Here is a 17,917-nt window from a genome sequence, read left to right on the forward strand (position 1 = left end):
GACTTTTTGCAACCCCGTGGACTGTAGCCCACCAGACTCCTCTGTCTATAGGATTCTCCAGGCAAGAGTGCTGGAGTGGATTGCCATTCCCTTTGCCAGAGGATCTTCCCGACCCAGGGATGCAACCCTGGTCTCCTGCATGGAGGCAGATTCTTTACCATTTGAGCTACAGAGAAGTCTCTTGTTACAAGAGACTAAGGCTGGCTATTTACCAGTCAACAGGGGGCTGGTTGTAAATTCCTCAGCTGGACCCCACCTGTCCTTCTCTCAGGAGGCTGACTGATTCTAAATGTCCAGCCTGGAGTTTTCAGTATGACTGACAAATGAAATTGTTTATACTTAGGTATGCAGTGTGATGACTTGATACACATGTACGTGATTACCAGGGCAGGGTTTCCTGCCTTCTAGATACTACCTCTAGGTATCATCTCATCTAACACTTACAACCCTTCTAGGTGTTGTATGTCATTTTGAAACAAGAAAGGGGGCAGGGCACAACTTTTGAAAAAATGACATAGCCCATGGATATAACATAAACCAATTAGAATCAAATGGGCCCAAGATGGCAGACAAGTCAACTTCGACTAAACTTTGATCCTCAATCAGCAAGCTAAATGACACCCCCAGAGGTGCCATGACAGTTCCAAGGCACCATCAAAACCAAAAAGTGGTCAGTGGTCCAACTCCTGGAAATCTCCACCCCCTCCCCAAAGTAGTTAGAATAATCCTCCCACTCTTTAGCCTATTAAATTGCCCAACCCATAATAGCTAACCACCCCACATTCTGGGGCCACCGTTTTCACCCTCAGCAATGCCCCCACACTTTGTCTATGGAGTATGTTTCTCTCTGAATAAAGCCACTTCTTAACTATCACTTTGTCTCTCACTGAATTCTTTCTGTGATGAGATATCAAGAACCTGAGCTTCATTACTGTGGGCTTTGGCTGGGTTTGAGTGCTGGTCATGTGAGTTCAAGTCCCAATCTAAAGTAAACAGTTTCAATTTTACTGGTGAGAAAACTGAGCCTCAGAAAGCCTAAGTGACACTCCTGAGATCACACAGATGCTTAGGAACAGAGTTGGGATCCAATCTATAGGCACCTTTGATGGACACCAAGTACCCCATAGTGTGTTTTGTTTCCGGCCCTTTTTGTGACCTTCAGCCCCCCTCCCCCAACACAGCATGGGCAGGGGAGGATCCCCTGTTACTCAACAATGGCCTATTCTTCTCCCAGGCCAACCCTGGTCCTCCAGAACCCCAGAACTCAGAACACTGAGGCTACGGCTGCTGTGGCCTCAGTGTGTCCAGGAAGGGACTCCATTTCTGCCTCTAGATTTCTTTCGAACACTCAGCTGCTTTTGATTCCTGCTCTGGTCACAAAGAGAAGTCAGGAACCTACTCTTCAGCCCACGACTGCCCTCCTCAAGGGCCAGAAGAGTTTGTTGCCCCAGCCCTGGCTCAGCCCCAGGAGGCCAGAGAGAAACCAGGCTTCTTGCAGGTATGAACTTGAGTGAAAATGGCAATTCTGACTAAAGGGCCTTGCCCTGACAGCCTTCCTACTGCCAAGGTGGTTACGAATTTAAGTGTGAATTTCAGCATAAATGGTTACACATTAAGATGACCAAGAGGGCTTAAAAAGAAAAGATGCCCAGACTCACCCCACTCCAGATCAATGGAATTGAATCCAGTGTAATTGAGTTCAAGCATCAGTGTTCTTTTTAAGTGCTCTGGGAGATTGAAATGCAGAGTCATGGCTGAGAACCACTGAGACAGACATGTGGGGTCAGCATGAGAATTAAATTAGCTTATTTATTTATTTATTTATTCATTCATTCAAAGTCCTTGAGCTCCAAATCTGGTCTGGACACCATTCTAGGAGGAGGGGAAACAGCCACAGCCATGAACAAGGACTGCTGCTACTGCTGCTGCTGCTAAGTCACTTCAGTCGTGTCCGACTCTGTGTGACCCCATAGACGGAAGCCCACCAGGCTCCCCCGTCCCTGGGATTCTCCAGGCAAGAACACTGGAGTGGGTTGCCATTTCCTTCTCCAAAAAGTTAGAACTATAAACAAGACGCAGTGGGAAGTAAAAATACAAAATTTGAAGCAAACTGTTGTGATGTGACCGAGAGTGCTCAAAGTCGGGGTTTGGGGAGACAGAGTGGCCTGTGGAGACCCTTCTGAGTTGCTGGTGTTTGCACCCGGACCCTTCAGAAAAGGCTGAATGAAGATCAGGATGAGGGATACCAGGCCAAGGCAAAGGCCCGGAGGCAGGGTGTCTTTGAGGAGAGGAAAGGAAAGCAATGTGGCTGGTGCCCTGTGAATAGGGGTGGAGAATGGAGGGCAGGTGTCAGAGGGGAAAAGACCCACGAAGGCCGGAGTTGGCCTGAGGGGCCTGAGAGGACAGACGTGCGGTGGGATTGTCCAGGACAGCAAGCCGTGGACCTTTTAGTAAGAGAGCAATGTGATCTACATTATGCTTAGAAAGAAAATTGATAACTGCTGGGAGGGGACTGGATGAGGGGAAGTAAAGGGAATAAGGAGAGGGATCAGACAGGAGGCCACTGCTCAAACTGGACGAGGGCCGACAGTACGGGGACAAGGGGCCTCTCTGGGAATGCTGGTGGAGACAACACACACACAGTGCTCAGCGCACCGGACGGCGGGTAGGAAGCCCCTCCGTGGTAGCTATTCTTGTTCTTATTAATAAAAATTTCCTATCACGGCACAGTTCTCCCGAGTGAGTGAGGTGGGACCACTGGCCCAGGCTTCCCTTCCCTCTGACAAGAGCCATGCGGATCTCTCAGAGTCTAGCAACCTCGAATCTTGAGATTTCTTTCCAGAAGACCCATTGGTACTTTGGCAAATCCCTCCCACCCCTGCCAAACAAGAGATTTTGGGTGCCAAGGGGTTTGGAAGGGGTCACCAATGGTCAGTCACAGAAAGGCTCTGGGTGGCTCTCACTGTCTTCGCTTACATAATAGATAAGGGGTTATTCTGGTGATTGTCTGTAAAATAAAAGTTAACTCTCTAGCACTTTAATGTCTCCATCTAGACAAAGAAATTTAGATGAGAGTTTCTCTTGCAAGTAAATTAATCAATGAACAAATAAGCAAACAGGTGCCAATGAAAGAACAGAGCTCACCACCTGGTTTTATAAGAATTAAGTCATTAGTCATTGCAAGTCACTGACCTTCAATACACCCTGAAAGGAGTTCAGGGCAAAGATGAAGAATGAAGTACTCTGTGCTCTGGGAAAACTGGCAGAATAGGTCTTCAAAATAGTTAGATATTTTTAGGAGAAATTTTTCTGAACCCAATTTCTTGCATTTTCTCATGTTTAGAAAAGCACCAAACCCAATAACTAGGACATTGGTTCCTTGTAACCAATAGCAACCTTCTACTGAGAAATGTGTTTGATTACATGTTACCCCTTCACCAGAATTATATACACACTGACCTCCTCCCTTCATCTTCTGAGCAGTTTCTCAGAGCCATCTGAGAGGCTGGCTCCCCAGGCTATAGTCTTCAACGAGACACTAACTTCAACTCACAGCTCTTATGTTATGTGTTTTTTCCAAAGTCAACAAAGGTGAATTAATACTGAAAACAAAAGCTCCATCTAATAGTCATCACCCTGTACCAGACTTCCCCAGGACTAACAAGTGGCATGTTATCTGTGGGTCCTGGGATTCTGGGGATCATTAAGTACCCTTCAGGCTGGGTGGTAGTAATGAGCCCTTTGGCTGAAATGTAGATTTGAATGATATGCATCACAGCTTTCCAGAAAACCAGGCTCTCCACTCTGCCTTCATCCTTATCTCAGCTCTCCTTTATTGATTTTATTTGACCATGTAGTTCTCAACCTACAGGCTGCAGGATAGAATTACCTGGAAGGCTTAAGAGATTCAATAGTTAATGACAATACATGAATCTCAGTTGGATTCTGATTCAAATAAACCGAAAACTTATGAAATAATCAGAGTAGTTTATTGTCTAGATATTTGATGATATGAGGGATTAGAGTGAATTTTGTTGTGTGATAATGGTGTTGTAGTTATGTTTTATTATTAGAGTTTCATCTTTTAGAGATTAATGATGAAATATCTATGGATGAAATAATATGATGCATGGGACTGGCTTCAAAATAATCCAGGGTGGGGGGTTGACAGGAGTATAAAAGATATGATTGGGGGTGACAACTGCGGTTGAGTGGTGAGTTACCTTGGGGGTATGTTGTACCATACCATTCTGTTTTTATGTTCAAAATTTTCCAAATAGAAAGTTAAAATAATCACCTGGAGAGCTTTTAAAACATACAGATATCTGGACCCCACCTTGAGCAATTTTGAATTAATAAAGGGTCAGAGGAGCATCAGTATCACCTTAAAAACTCCCTAGAGAATTTTAATGTGAATCCAGGTTCTTAGTTCATGTTAGCCATTCAGTCGTGTCCAACTTGCTGCGACCCTATGGACTATAGCCTGCCAGGTTCCTCTGTCCATGGGATTTTCCAGGCAAGAATACTAGAGTGGGGATGCCATCTCCTCCTCCAAGGAATTTTCTCAACCCAGCAATCAAAACTGGGTCTCCTGCATTGTGCTAATCAAGCACACGCTCATTATGAATCTCCACAACTACTCTGGGATGAAAGGCTGCTCACCCATTCTGCAGAGGGAGGCGCTGTGCTCTGTGTGCGCTGTGCATAGTGGACTTTGCAAATCTGAGAATCTGTGACCACTTCCCAAGTACAAACTCTGAGGTGTGGCCCGAGGGCAGTGTGCTATGGTGATTTAGACCCGAGGTTAGCAAACTTTTCCTAAAGAGGGCCAGATAATAAAATATTTTTGGCTGTGCTGGCCACATAGGGTGTCTATTACAACTACTTAACCTAGTAGTTGTGATAAAGGCAACCATAGGCAATAGTGATGGAATGGGTGTAGCTGTGAATCCTCTAACATGGTATTTACAAGAAAGGCAGCGGGCTGTAGATTGCGAGTCCTGGTTTAGACCCATATGCATTAGGCTTAGATATACCTGAGCTCAAGTCTTGCTCCTTCTTCTAGGGTGGGTCTCCACCTTTGTAAGTTGGGCATCATCATTGTACTTACCTCACGGACCTACTGTGAGGATTAATGAGGCGATGTGTGTAAAGCTCAAATGTTAGCTTAATACACAGTGATTGATTTATTACTGTGACCAGAGTGGGACTGGGGATGGGACTGTAGTGGTGAGCAAAAAGAGAAGGGACAGAGGGTCAGAACCCTTTCTCAGGACCCTGGAAGCATCAGAGCTCTTGCCATTCCTCCCTGCTCTCTTCCCTCCTAATAAGAAGGCTCACTTTTATCACCTTTGGGGAAGGTAAACGTTCCTTCTGTCAATGTGTTCTTCCTTACCTAGAGTTTATAGCATAAACCTTGGAGTAATCAAAAACCCTTTTTTATTTTGCTGAAAAGCCTAGTTCTTGCAATTAGAACCCTGACTTGCAAGCCCCTCCTGAGTTTTAAAGGCTTGTTTTGTAACCCCAAACCAAAAATTTGATTCTGTTTTATTACCAGCCTTAGTCTTCCCCTTCTGAGACAGAGCATGATTAGATGGTGGATACCAGAGACGGTGGTTGGAGTCAGGGAGCCTCAGTTACTGTCTCAAAACACTGTTCACTACACCAGTTTTACAGGAGGCACTAGAGAGACAGTACATCATTCTGGTTAAGGACATGGATTCTGTAGCTAGATTGCCTTGTTTGAAATCCTGTCGCTGTCACATGTTAGCTGTATGGCCTTGGACAAATCACTTAACCTCAATGCGCCTCATTTTGTACTCACTAAATGGGGATTATAATATTACTATCTTATAGAATTGTCATAGGAGAGATGATGGCATGGAATGCAAAGGACAGCCATACATGACAAGTATATTTAGCTACAGGTATTTATAAAAATTTAATACTTGATACATAATTTAACAAGTATGGTTAGCTATAGGTATTTATAAAATTTAACACTTGTGACCAACTATCTAATACCAATTATTCTGGTATTAGACCAAAAAATTACATTAGAAGATCTACTTCTGAAGAATCCTCAGATAGTGTGCCAAACATATTTACCAGGTAGATATCAAATATCCACTCATTCATTCTTGTTTATTTGCCTATCATAAATACCAAGTGCTAGGAATACAGCATTCAAAGAAATTGAAGTCCTTATAAATTTAATCTGGACCAGCTATTTGCCGTGTTCAAAACACTTGAGTAGTCTGTACGCTACATAGGAATATGGCTCTGTGCTTAAGGACAACACGCAAAGATCTGTGACAGTGATCCTATACTCTAAATTATTAGGGAAAACCTTATTGGGAAGAGTGGCACTTAAAGAGAGACAACTGCTGACCCAAACCACCTGAACAGATAAGAATTATAAAAGAAAAGATTAAAAGGAAAAGTAAAAAAATGAGGGGAAAGAAAAGAGGAAAGGAAATCATGTTACAGACCTAATATGTACTCTTATCAGAAAGATATCTGGAATATATTTTACATCATTGAGTAAGACAGTTGGACAATGAACAGTATTGCCTATCTAATTCCATTTATTAATATGTTTACATATGTACATTTAAATATACATTCATACTGGCATTTTCAACACTGGTAAAGATTCATTCCAAACTGAGTCAATTTCTCAGAGGTGGGGTTATGGGAGAAATTTTTGTTTTCTACTTAACATTTTTTTATTGTGTTGCTTGGAATTTTTGCACGTGTGCATTATGGGGATTATTTTTGAAAGAAATATTTACACTTGAGAAAATTTGCTCAAAAATCAAATGGGGTACACTGCCAGCAGTAAGCTTCCCATCGAAAGATGTATTCAAGCAGGGATTGGGGGAGCATGAAGCAGAGGCGGTGATAGGGATTGGATTAGCCATCTCTGAGACCCAGAGGCTCACCTTGGGATTCTGGACTGAGTTTCATATCTAAAAATATTCTTACCTAGCGTCTGGGGAGCCAGCGGGCTTGAGTGTTGGTTGGTGATTTGGCTTTCTGTTGCTCCGAGTGGGACCCTGCTGCTCTGAGCTAATCCCGTGCAGTTTCAATGGGCCCCGAGGTTAACCTCACTGGCAAAGTTTGCCTCTCCTTTACCAGCTTGCTTTGCTGAGCTCTGGGCACAGCTAGGAAGCCAGTGGAGCATGCTGAAGCCATATTCTCCACATCAGGACTGACCTTTTAGGAAAGGAGAAGGGGACGGAGTGATGGCATGGGTCCCCACCACCCATGTTGATAAGAGTTGTTCTTTCTCCTGCCCTTGAAGGACAGCCATGGAGCTGCTCTGTATGTCTCTGCTGCTAGTAGCCTCTCGTGTCGGCCCTGTCCAGGGCTCACCAGAGATGAATGGCAAGAAGGAGAGCATCGACATGTCCCAGCCCTTGCATATCCTTGTGGAGGAAAACTTGATGGTGCTAACACCTGCCGGCCTGACCCAGATGCTCAACGAGACGCGCTTCCTGATGGTGCTTTTCCGTGAGTGTCCCCCACTCCTGGGCAATGGGTGATGGGTGGCCTGAGACCTGCCCCCTTTCTTCTGGCAGCCAGAGGAATTGTGGAAAAGAACCTGCCTTCCTGGGCAGAAGACGCAAGAGACGTGTGTTCGATCCCTGGGTTGGGAAGATTCCCTGGAGAAGGAAATGGCAACCCACTCCAGTATTCTTGCCTGAAAAATCCCATGGGTCGAAGAGCCTGGCAAGCTACAGTCCATGGGGTCTGCAAAGAGTGGGACACAATTGAAGCAACTTAGCACAAATACCTGAGAACACATTTCAATAATAATTTTAAAAGTAGCATCATCCTTAATTCCCAGATGAGAGTACTGAGGTCCAGGGAAACTAAGTCATTTGCAAGATACCATGTTGCCTCTTTGGTCTTGATTTGTACCTGGCTCCACTTTCACTTTTCACTTTCATGCATTGGAGAAGGAAATGGCAACCCACTCCAGTGTTCTTGCCTGGAGAATCCCAGGGACGGGGGAGCCTGGTGGGCCGCCGTCTCGGGTCGCAAAGAGTCGGACATGACTGAAGCGACTTAGCAGCAGCAGCAGCAGCCTCTGTTCCACTGAAGGCAAGAAGCCAGGATTTACTTTCAGGTGTCTTTACCATTCTGAACCTTAGTTTTCTCCTCTGTAAAATGGGTATAAACACAAGCGCCACACTAGATTATTGTGAAGATAAAATAAGTTGTTAAGTTGCCAAATAATATTGTAAGTTGCTGGGACACAGTTATGGGCACCGTCTCAAGGAAGATTTTTAGATCTTCAGCTTTTTCATCTGAATTTTGCATGCCCACTTTTATTCTTCAGATTTTGCATCAGCAGGCATTTTGATGGAGGAAACAGACTTCTTTTTCCTTAGACATTGACACAGACCCATGTCTGTGCTTTGAGACAGGATGGAAGGGATGTTCATAAGAACTTTCACATAACGAGCACTTACTCTGTGCTGGGAACTGTCCTTACAGCCCCACTAAATGTTCTCACATACTCCTCATAACCACCCGGTGTGCTGCCACTATTTGTTTTCCTATTTGGGGACATTTCATAATTGAAATTCAGTTTACATCTGCTCTTGAAAAACTGAAAGATCCGGAAGCCCTGGCTTACGTTCCTATAATGTGACAGTTGTCTGGAGCTAAGTGACAATTTCCCCCTTGTGATCAGAAAGCCGCACACTTGTCAGTTTGCCACATTCCTAGTCAGCCAGCCCCAACAGTCATACCCCGGCCTCACCCCTCTAGCATTTGCGTTTGTGTCTGCTGCCTGAAACGCAGGCCTCCTGGCTCCTTCCTCAGTTCTTGCCTCTCCTCACTGGATGCATTCTCTCCGAGTTGCACCACTTCAGCGGGGTGGTCTTTGCATCAGCCCGCATACTGTGACAGTATCAGTGGCTCATTTCCCACGGATCCCATTGCTTCCTCAGCTGACTTGTACAGCCACTTCATAGCAACATACAACAACCTTAACCTTAACCTTGCCTTTAACCTTGGTAGTTCCCAGGAGAGAAAATTTAATTTGGTCATTTTGCCTCCTTCCAACTTTCATCCTTATGGCAGAAAGTGAAGAACTAAAGAGCCTCTTGATGAAAGTGAAAGAGGAGAGTTAAAAAGTTGCCTTAAAGCTCAACATTCAGAAAACTAAGATCATGGCATCAGGTCCCATCACTTCATGGCAAATCGATGGGGAAACAGCACAAACAGTGTCAGACTTTATTTTTCTGGGCTCCAAAATCACTGCATATGGTGATTGCAGCCGTGAAATTAAAAGATGCTTACTCCTTGGAAAGAAAGTTATGACCAATCTAGACAGCATATTAAAAAGCAGAGACATTACTTTGTCAACAAAGGTCCATCTAGTCAAAGCTATGGTTTTTCCAGTAGTCATGTATGGATGTGAGAGTTGGACTATAAAGAAAGCTGAGCGCCGAAGAATTGATGCTTTTGAACTGTGGTGTTGGAGAAGACTCTTGAGAGTCCCTTGAACTGCAAGGAGATCCAACCAGTCCATCCTAAAGGAGATCAGTCCTGGGTGTTCATTGGAAGGACTGATGCTAAAGCTGAAACTCCAATACTTTGGCCACCTGATGCGAAGGGCTGACTCATTTGAAAAGACCGTGATACTGTGAAAGATTGAAGGCAGGAGGAGAAGGGGACGACAGAGGGCGAGATGGTTGGATGGCATCAGTGACTCAATGGACATGAGTTTGGGTAAATTCTGAGAGTTGGTGATGGACAGGGAGGCCTGGCGTGCTGCGGTTCATGGAGTCGCGGAGAGTCGGACACGACTGAGCGACTGAACTGAACTGAACATGAAGTGTGCCTATTGTGTAAAGTTCTATCAAAATAATTCCAAGCCTCTGACCTCCATCCAGTTCAGGCTGTTAATGGTTTGTTTCCTTCAAAGTGTCAGAATGCACACCTGATTTTGGTTCAAGCCCATGGAGCAAGACCTAGGTGAGATCCAGTTTAGGCCATTTTCTTCATAGGAGCCTATGAGCAGGACATGATTTCCACCTTACTGAACTGCTCCTCCAGCTGGTTCCCTACCTCCCTCATCCACATCTAGACTTGGGTCACTACTTGAACATTTGGTTCACGGTTCTTTTCTCAGGGAAGAATTGAGAACTCTGCAGCTGCTCTACCTGCTGTGGCTTGTGAGTTAATGGTTTGCACAGGTCAGCCATCTAAGCCATCTTCTCTTTTTTGCTGCAGGCTTAATCCCTGAATCCTGGACCCTCAGTGGAGATATTGAAGGATTTAGAGCCACACAGTTTGCATGACACACCACACACCACAACACTCATTTATGCTTCCAAAACGACACGGCAGACGGACAAGCCTGGGTAACCTATCCTATCTGTGTGAGAATGCAAGACTCTGTCTACGAGTACTCTGCTTTAATCAGGGCAGAAGGGCAAGTTCATGGTTCTTTGGGATGTTGACTTTTTATAACTTAGGGATTGACATTGAACCTGGGGCTATGAAGGGAGTCAATCCATTTTACATTCTTTAATTATAACAACCAATTTGAATACTTCAAAGTCTTCCCACCAGCAGGTATTTCAATTTGGTGAACACCGGCAGAGATGCTATCTAAAAAGACACTCAAACTCATTTCATTTGAAATTTTGATTCCTTCAAATATGCAGTTTAAATAAAAATGAATTCTCAAAAGCTGGCAGACCCTTTAAAATGACCTTTGGAAAAACGAATCACTTAGGACGAGCATTATAAAAGCTTTTTATTTTTTCCAGGAGTAAATGGCTCTTTACAAAAAGGTCTTTCCAATATTGTCCCAGGGAAATACTGTCCTGGTAACTGTCAAATCCTTAGCTGCTGCCCAGTTTCTCATTTCTCCAAGGACTCCAATTTGAACTCCAGGTTCAACACTCAGAGGCATCTTTTCTCTTTTATTTCTCACATATCTCAATGCCACATGTGTCCAAAATAGACCTCAGCATCTTTACTTGCTTTGCTTTTTCTCACATCCTGTCTTGATTGACAGCATGGCTATCTTTATAATGTCAAAGTCAGAAATCCCAGATCATTCTTGACTCCTTTCTAGTCTCATCTCTAATCTCTCACTCAGACCTATTGAAACTACCTCCCGAAGCCCTCTGCAATCTCCAGTCCTCCCCATTCCCCCTGCCACTGCCGTCATTATGGCCTCATCATTCTCTCCCTGAACCACTGTGGCATCTTCTAGATCAGGGGTAAGAACTGGGCCACACAGCAGGAGGCGAGCGGTGGGTGAGCAAGCAAAGTTTCATCTGTATTTACAGCCACTCCTCGTTATTTGCATTACTGCCTGAGCTCTGCCTTCTGTCATCTCACTGATGGCATTAGATTCTCATAGGAGCACAAACCTTACTGTGACTTGCACGTGCAAGAGGTCTAGAGTGTGTGTTTCTTCTGAGAATCTGATGTGAAGCTGAGGCAGAGATCGTAATAAATCTATTGCTTGCAGACTCATCAAAACCCTATCAGTGAGTGGCAAGAGACAATTAAGCTGCATCTGGGGGCAGACTTTATAGTGGCAAGTTAGGTAAATTTCTTCAATTGTACAGTTGGATCTTGGTGGCAGGCTTTAAGTCAGAATCTGACACTTATTTTAGTCTGTGCATGGCCTGCCCATGTTTTATTTACCACTTCTGTCTCTGCTGCTTTTCCACACTGCGCACTTGTCTCAGTCACAGTTTTGGCAAACTCACAAGCTAACTCTAGCCAAAATGAGTAAAAAATGAGTGTCACTGGGGAGCTTCTTTGCAAAGGGGAAAAGACTAAATTATGAGATAGCAGAATATTCTAAGACTGCCAACAAAAAGGAAGCCACATTTACAAGAAAATATCAAGAGACTTAAGTTACAGGCTCATTGCAACAGGTGATTTATATTCTCTAAGCTCACTTTATATGGTGACCAGCTGGCCAACAAAACCATGAAATCTTCAAAACCGCTTTGCCACACAGAGATCTAGCACCCTGCATTTAAAGACAAGCCTTTGGAACTTTTCAAAAGAAAAAATGTTAACAGGAAGAACAGAAGCAATTTTTGAAGGCCACCACACCATCAAACATGTCTACACTGACAGCATCATTCTTAGAGGCTAAAACGCACATCTGATTGGATCGCTTTCTGATTGAAAATCCCGAAGTTTCCAAACTCCTTAATATAGCTACAGTGTCTTTCACTTGATTCAACCCAGGCCTACTTTTCCACTCCAGTTGAAGTCTGTGCTCTACAACCTGACTGTTGCTACCAGGTAGGTCACGCTGGCACGGGCCTTCTGGCCTTTACACTTGAGGTTCCCTCTACCTGTAGTGTCCTTCCTGAATTTCTTCAGCTGGATTGTGAAGTTTAAGTTCATGAAGTTGCCTTGTCAAGAGGCTGTGTTCACCTCCCTCCCACCTAGGCTCTGGCATACTCACTCAGCCCTCTGCACCCTGCTTTTCATAACATTTGCCACACCACTTTGAAACTGCTTTTAAACTTGTGAGTTTCACAGGGGACAGGGGTCAAAACAGATTCATCTCTTGATTGCTAACATCTAGGACTGTGGAGCACAGTAGGCATTTGGAGATGTTGGTAAACAAATGAGCTTTCCTTTGGCCCACAGTGTTCTCCATAAATGAGACAAGAGAAAAGGAAAAGCTACATTTAGTGGAGGAGGCCAAAATGAGACTTATTAGGAGCTGTTTCTAGGTTCATTAATTAGTAATCATCCCTAAGGCAGAGGTGGCAAGAGTCTGCCCTGGGAGCAGATTAGATGATGTAGATGGTATAGTAGATGAGGATGGTGATGATGATGGTGATGATGTGGACAATCGTCATGATGAAAATAAGGAAGACCATTTACTCAGACCTGTATTCCAGGCACCAGGCTTGTTCTCATTGTCCCTGTCTTATATTATAAGGCAAATAAAGTCTCAGGAAGGTTTAGGATTTGCCCAAAATTATACAAATGGTAAGTGATGAGGATTTCAGACCAGGTCTAACACTCAATTCTTCTTAAACTGTGCTGATAATTGAAACATTCACTCATTAAACACTTATTGAATATTTATTATATGCCAGATCTATTCTAGGCACTGAGTGGTAAGCAAAACAGACAGACACCCTTGCTTTACAGGTCTTTTATCCTGGAGAGGTGAGTGAAAATGAAAGTTAAAATTGCTGAGTCGTCTCCGACTCTGGGACCCCATGGACTATACAGTCCTTGGAATTCTCCAGGCCAGAACACTGGAGTGGGTAGCCTTTCCCTTCTCCAGGGGATCTTTCCGACCCAGGAATCAAATCCAGGTCCTTCCGCATTGCAGGCGGATTCTTTACCAGCTGAGCCACAAGGGAAGCTTGGAGAGAGGAAACTCAAGATAAAATGATGGAGAAGCGAAAAATGTAGCATATCTTATAAGTAGAAGTACTATGGAGAAAAACAGAGCAGAGCCCTTAGGAAGTACAAGGAGTGGTGCAAGTGGGGCTGTGGTTATGTACAGGGTAGCCGGAGAAGGCTTTCCCGTGAAGATGGAAATTGAACAAAGACCTGATGGCAGTAAAACAGCAACCTGAGAAAATTTCAGGCAGAAGGAGCAGCGAGTGCGAAGGCCCTGAGGTGGGAATGTGCAAGGTGGCTAAGCTGAGTTGTGAAGAGAAAAGTAGTGGGAAATAAGATCAGAAGGGTAAGGAGCAGATCTGTAGAGTTTTGTAGGCTTTTTCAATGGTCAAAGAAACTTGTTGGCTGGACCCTAAGGCGCTGGGAGTTGGAGACCATCCTGAAGTCCTTATCACCTGTGAGCACTATAAAGCATCCTAAGGAATGGTGAGAGTATTGTACTCATAAGCCTTTTCCATGCTTGATCTTGAACTTGGTCTAAAGTGGGGTTTCTCATCCTTAGTACTGTTGACAGTTCTGCTGGCTAATTCTTAGCACTGTCTCTCTATGTATGTGTGTGTGTGTGTGTGTGTGTGCACGCGTGTGTGTGTGAGATGGGGAGAAGGGTGTCTTGTGCACTATGGGATATTTAGTAGCATCCCTTTCTTTTACCAACTAGATGCCGGTAGTATTCCGATGTGACAACCAGTAATGTCTCCAGATAGGGCCAAACGTGCCCGGTTGAGAACCACAGCCTAAAGAAAGGCAGACTCCAGCTCCCTGTGCTGGGAGCTAATCTCCAGTCCCTCCACTCACACCTCCCCCGGCCATCAGCCCCTCCCCTAACCCACACTGTCTACTCCAAAAAGGGAGCATGGTGTTACCTACTAAAGACCCAGGCAAACACTGATTCTAGGTCCATTAGCCATTAACACATTTACACACTAGGCACACTGAGAGCCACTGCTGACTCTAATGGGATCCTGGGTGCCATTTGCTCAGCCCCCAAACCCATGAGAGAGCCACAGAATAGGCCTCAGCCGTGTTTTGGAAGCTTGTCACCCTTGTCTTCCTTTCCCCAGGAACCAGAAGATTTCCTGAAGATCCTGATAACTACATAGGATCCTTCCTCCTCGGAGAACGTCTGGTCAGAGCAAGACCATTAATTTCTCCCATGTCATAATGCTTAATGTTTATTGGGCACTTCTGTATCAGAGCTTTGCATACCTTGGCTTACTATGTAGGCTTGTTCTAAGGTATGGAAACTATCACTATCCCCATTCTATAGGTGAGGAAGCTAAGTTTCAGAGATATTTAAAAAACACCTTTCCTGGACCATAGGTGCTGTAAGCCACCATAACTGTCTGATTTATGAAGCAACCTAAGGAAATCATGTTTGTTGAGTATCTAGTATGTGCCAGGCAATGGACCCTAGTTAGAACCCAAGGAGGGCTAAAACTGAAGGAGCTCCCAGCAAAGGGCTCCCTGCCCATCCACAGTCCACTAGGCACTGCTTTGCCCAGGTTCCAATGTACAGCTGAATTGACTCCATGCCCCACGAGACAAAGTCACCAAGACCTGAGGGTATATGCATTTATTTCACCTTTACATGCTTGGCATTCGAGGCTCCAGAGGTAAACACTGATTTGCAAATTTTAAAAAGAAAGTAGTAAACATAACTGGACATAAAATGTAGATTTGGTTCTCCAGAGTCTATCTGCTCTGATATGAATCACCCAGAGCAGGGGAGATTGGAAACTCACCCCTCCAGGGCAAAAGAGCATTTTTTCAGTCTGGCTTGCCTACAAGGTCAGTTAGAACATGGAGTTTGGAGTCAGCGAGCCTTGGAGCCAGAGAAAGCAATGGCACCCCACTCCAGTACTCTTGCCTGGAAAATCCCATGGGCGGAGGAGCCTGGTAGGCTGCAGTGCATGGGGTTGCTAACAGTCGGACACGACTGAGCGACTTCACTTTCATTTTTCACTTTCATGCATTGGAGAAGGACGTGGCAACCCGCTCGTGTTCTTGACTGGAGAATCCCAGGACGGGGGAGCCTGGTGGGCTGCTGTCTACGGGGTTGCACAGAGTTAGACACGACTGAAGCAACTTAGCAGAAGCAGCAGCCTTGGAGCTGTCTTGGCCTAAATCTTACTAGCTGTGAGACTTCTGGGTTTCTGTTTCCTGGTCTAACATTCCTCACCTGTAAGAGTAGATGACTGTCTACAATAGTAGATGACACCTAGGCTTATTCTGAGGACTAAGCAAGATTATGCACGTAACATTTAGCAAAGTACTTGGCATAGTAAGTGTCCAATAAATGTTATCTTGTTATCAATACTACCACCATCATCACAATCATTACCATCATCATCACTATCATCATCCTGGTTGCTCAGGTCAAAATGTCAGTCATCCTTGATTTCTTTCATTTACATTCCACCTCCAATCCATCAATGAACTTTGTCAATTTCTCCTTCAAGACCCCTCGAGGCTCTGACCACTTCTCACCCCCTCCATTGCCACTCCCTTGATTCAAGCCATTAACATTTCTTGCCTGGATTATTACAGTGGCCTCCAGCTGACCCCCTTTTTCCTCTGTGGTCTAATCTCCATGTAACATTCAAAACAATCCAGTAAAAACGTGAGTCATCACATCTAACACCACTCCAAATCCTCTAGTACATTTCCACAAGCTTCAGAGCAAAGACCAAAGTCTATTCAGTGGTCTACAAGGCCTGTGTCAACTGACCTCATCCCAGCTCACTGTGCTCCAGACCCATGGACTTCTTGTCATCCCTCAGACATGTTGCATGTTCTCTTACTTCAAGGCCTTTGCTCATATGGCTCCTTTGCCTGGAACTCTATCCCTCCTGTGAGTGAGCACACAGCTTGTTCCTTCATCTTCAGTCTTCATTAAAATGTTCTATCCTCTTCTCAGTGAGACCTCCTTGTACCTCCCTACTTAAACTCCGTTCCCAGACACTCCCAACTTCCATGTCTGCTTCTTTTTTCTCCATAGCACTTAGCATCTAACATAGAATATAGCCTGTTTCTTTACTTTATTATCTGCCTTTTTCAATGAGAGCAGTGATTTTTTTCAGTCTGCTCATCGTTAAGTCCTTAATACCTAACATACTTCCTGGCACATCGGAGATTCTAAAAAAGATTTGTCAGACGCGTGAATGAATGGATCCCATTACTGTAACTAGTAGGTCCCATCCATCCAACTCTCAGGCCCCAGCTGTCACAGTCTCTTTCTCTCACTTCCATGTTAGAAACCAAAAAGCACTGGACTATGTGTGGAACCTCAAAAACTCCACTGTTTGGACAATCGTTCCAAGTGTTTCTCTTGTCCCAAGCTTAGAAACTCAGATTCGGATGCTACGTCAATCAGCAGCCCTGAGCCAGGCATGGCCAAATCTGTGAGGAAGCCAGAGGAGAGGTCTGCAGGCCAGAGCTGCTGGCAGCAGGCCAACCCCTGCTGGCGGTGAGGGATGGGGTATTGAAGGCAATGCTGGTGACAAAGCAGGCAGTGGAGAGGCACTGATCTACAAGGGAGGTGAAAAGTCACACATTGTGTCCATTGATTGAGAGTTTAGTTAAAGTGATCATTCACATTTGGGTTCCATCACCAGAGCAGTGTACTGGCTGGCAATGGGGCATATGCCAGTTGTCCCAGGCCTGGTTTTCTGGGTTTTGCTTTACAAAAGCCCTCTGTCTTATGCTTGGAACTTGCCCATGGCAGTGGAAATGACTTGCCCTGGTTTCAAGTGCTCCAGATGGACAAGGGAGTTTGAGAAAGATAAAGCATTCTGGCTTAAAAGGGAATCAATGACCCCCTACCCTGACTCAACCCATCTGCTGCAGACACTGGGCTGTGAGAACCAGTGAGGGGCCTACAGTCTCACGACTTATCAGGAGGAAGGGAGACAAATGTGATTGCCTTTTAGCCCCTCCCATTTAGGCCAGGAAGTCTTCTACTGCTGCTGGGATTGCATGCTAGTCCCCTGGGGCTCTTTCCGGAAAAGGGCCCCTCACGTCTACTTCCAGCCTGGCAATGTGAGAGGCCAAGGAATCTTGGTCAATAGTGTCAGGTCTCTTCAACGGTCTGGACCAAGGAGATGAGCTGGATGGGTAGGGGGTCATCATAACCTCCCCTCACCCCCTTACCCTTCTCACATCTGGCCTCCTTTTCATAAGCATGTCCCCTGCCATATTACATGCAGATACAGGGCAAATGAAGGTGCAGAACCTGTCCTGTTAGATCCAGGAATTTCCAGCAGATGGTGCTCATTCTCCCTCTCTCTCCATGCCCCCCCACTCACTTCTCTCTCTTTTTCTCTCTCACCTCCCTCTCACTCTCTCTCTCCCTCTACTATGATTTCTGATAGAAATTTTACCATAATAACAGTATTAATAAGAAGGCATTATATACTGACCAAGTGCCAGGCCTGATGCAAAGGCCCAGTGGAGGTTAGAGAGCAAGCACCCAAGCCAGAGTGAGTGAGTC

The 17,917-nt window shown here is 44.9% G+C and overlaps 1 protein-coding gene across 1 annotated transcript in view; it reads left to right on the forward strand.

Moving 5' to 3' along the window:
* Positions 1-7,313: 7,313 nt before the first annotated feature.
* Positions 7,314-17,917, forward strand: part of PDILT (protein disulfide isomerase like, testis expressed) — a 41,751-nt gene continuing 31,147 nt past the window's right edge. Inside the window, exon 1 of the mRNA XM_055409600.2 lies at positions 7,314-7,515. Within this exon, the coding sequence (XP_055265575.2) occupies positions 7,314-7,515 (202 nt within the window). The remainder of the gene's footprint in view (positions 7,516-17,917) is intronic.

Source organism: Moschus berezovskii, chromosome 27, assembly GCF_049115385.1.
Source record: "Moschus berezovskii isolate FMDL1 chromosome 27, NW_MosBer_1.0, whole genome shotgun sequence".
NCBI lineage: Eukaryota > Metazoa > Chordata > Mammalia > Artiodactyla > Moschidae > Moschus > Moschus berezovskii.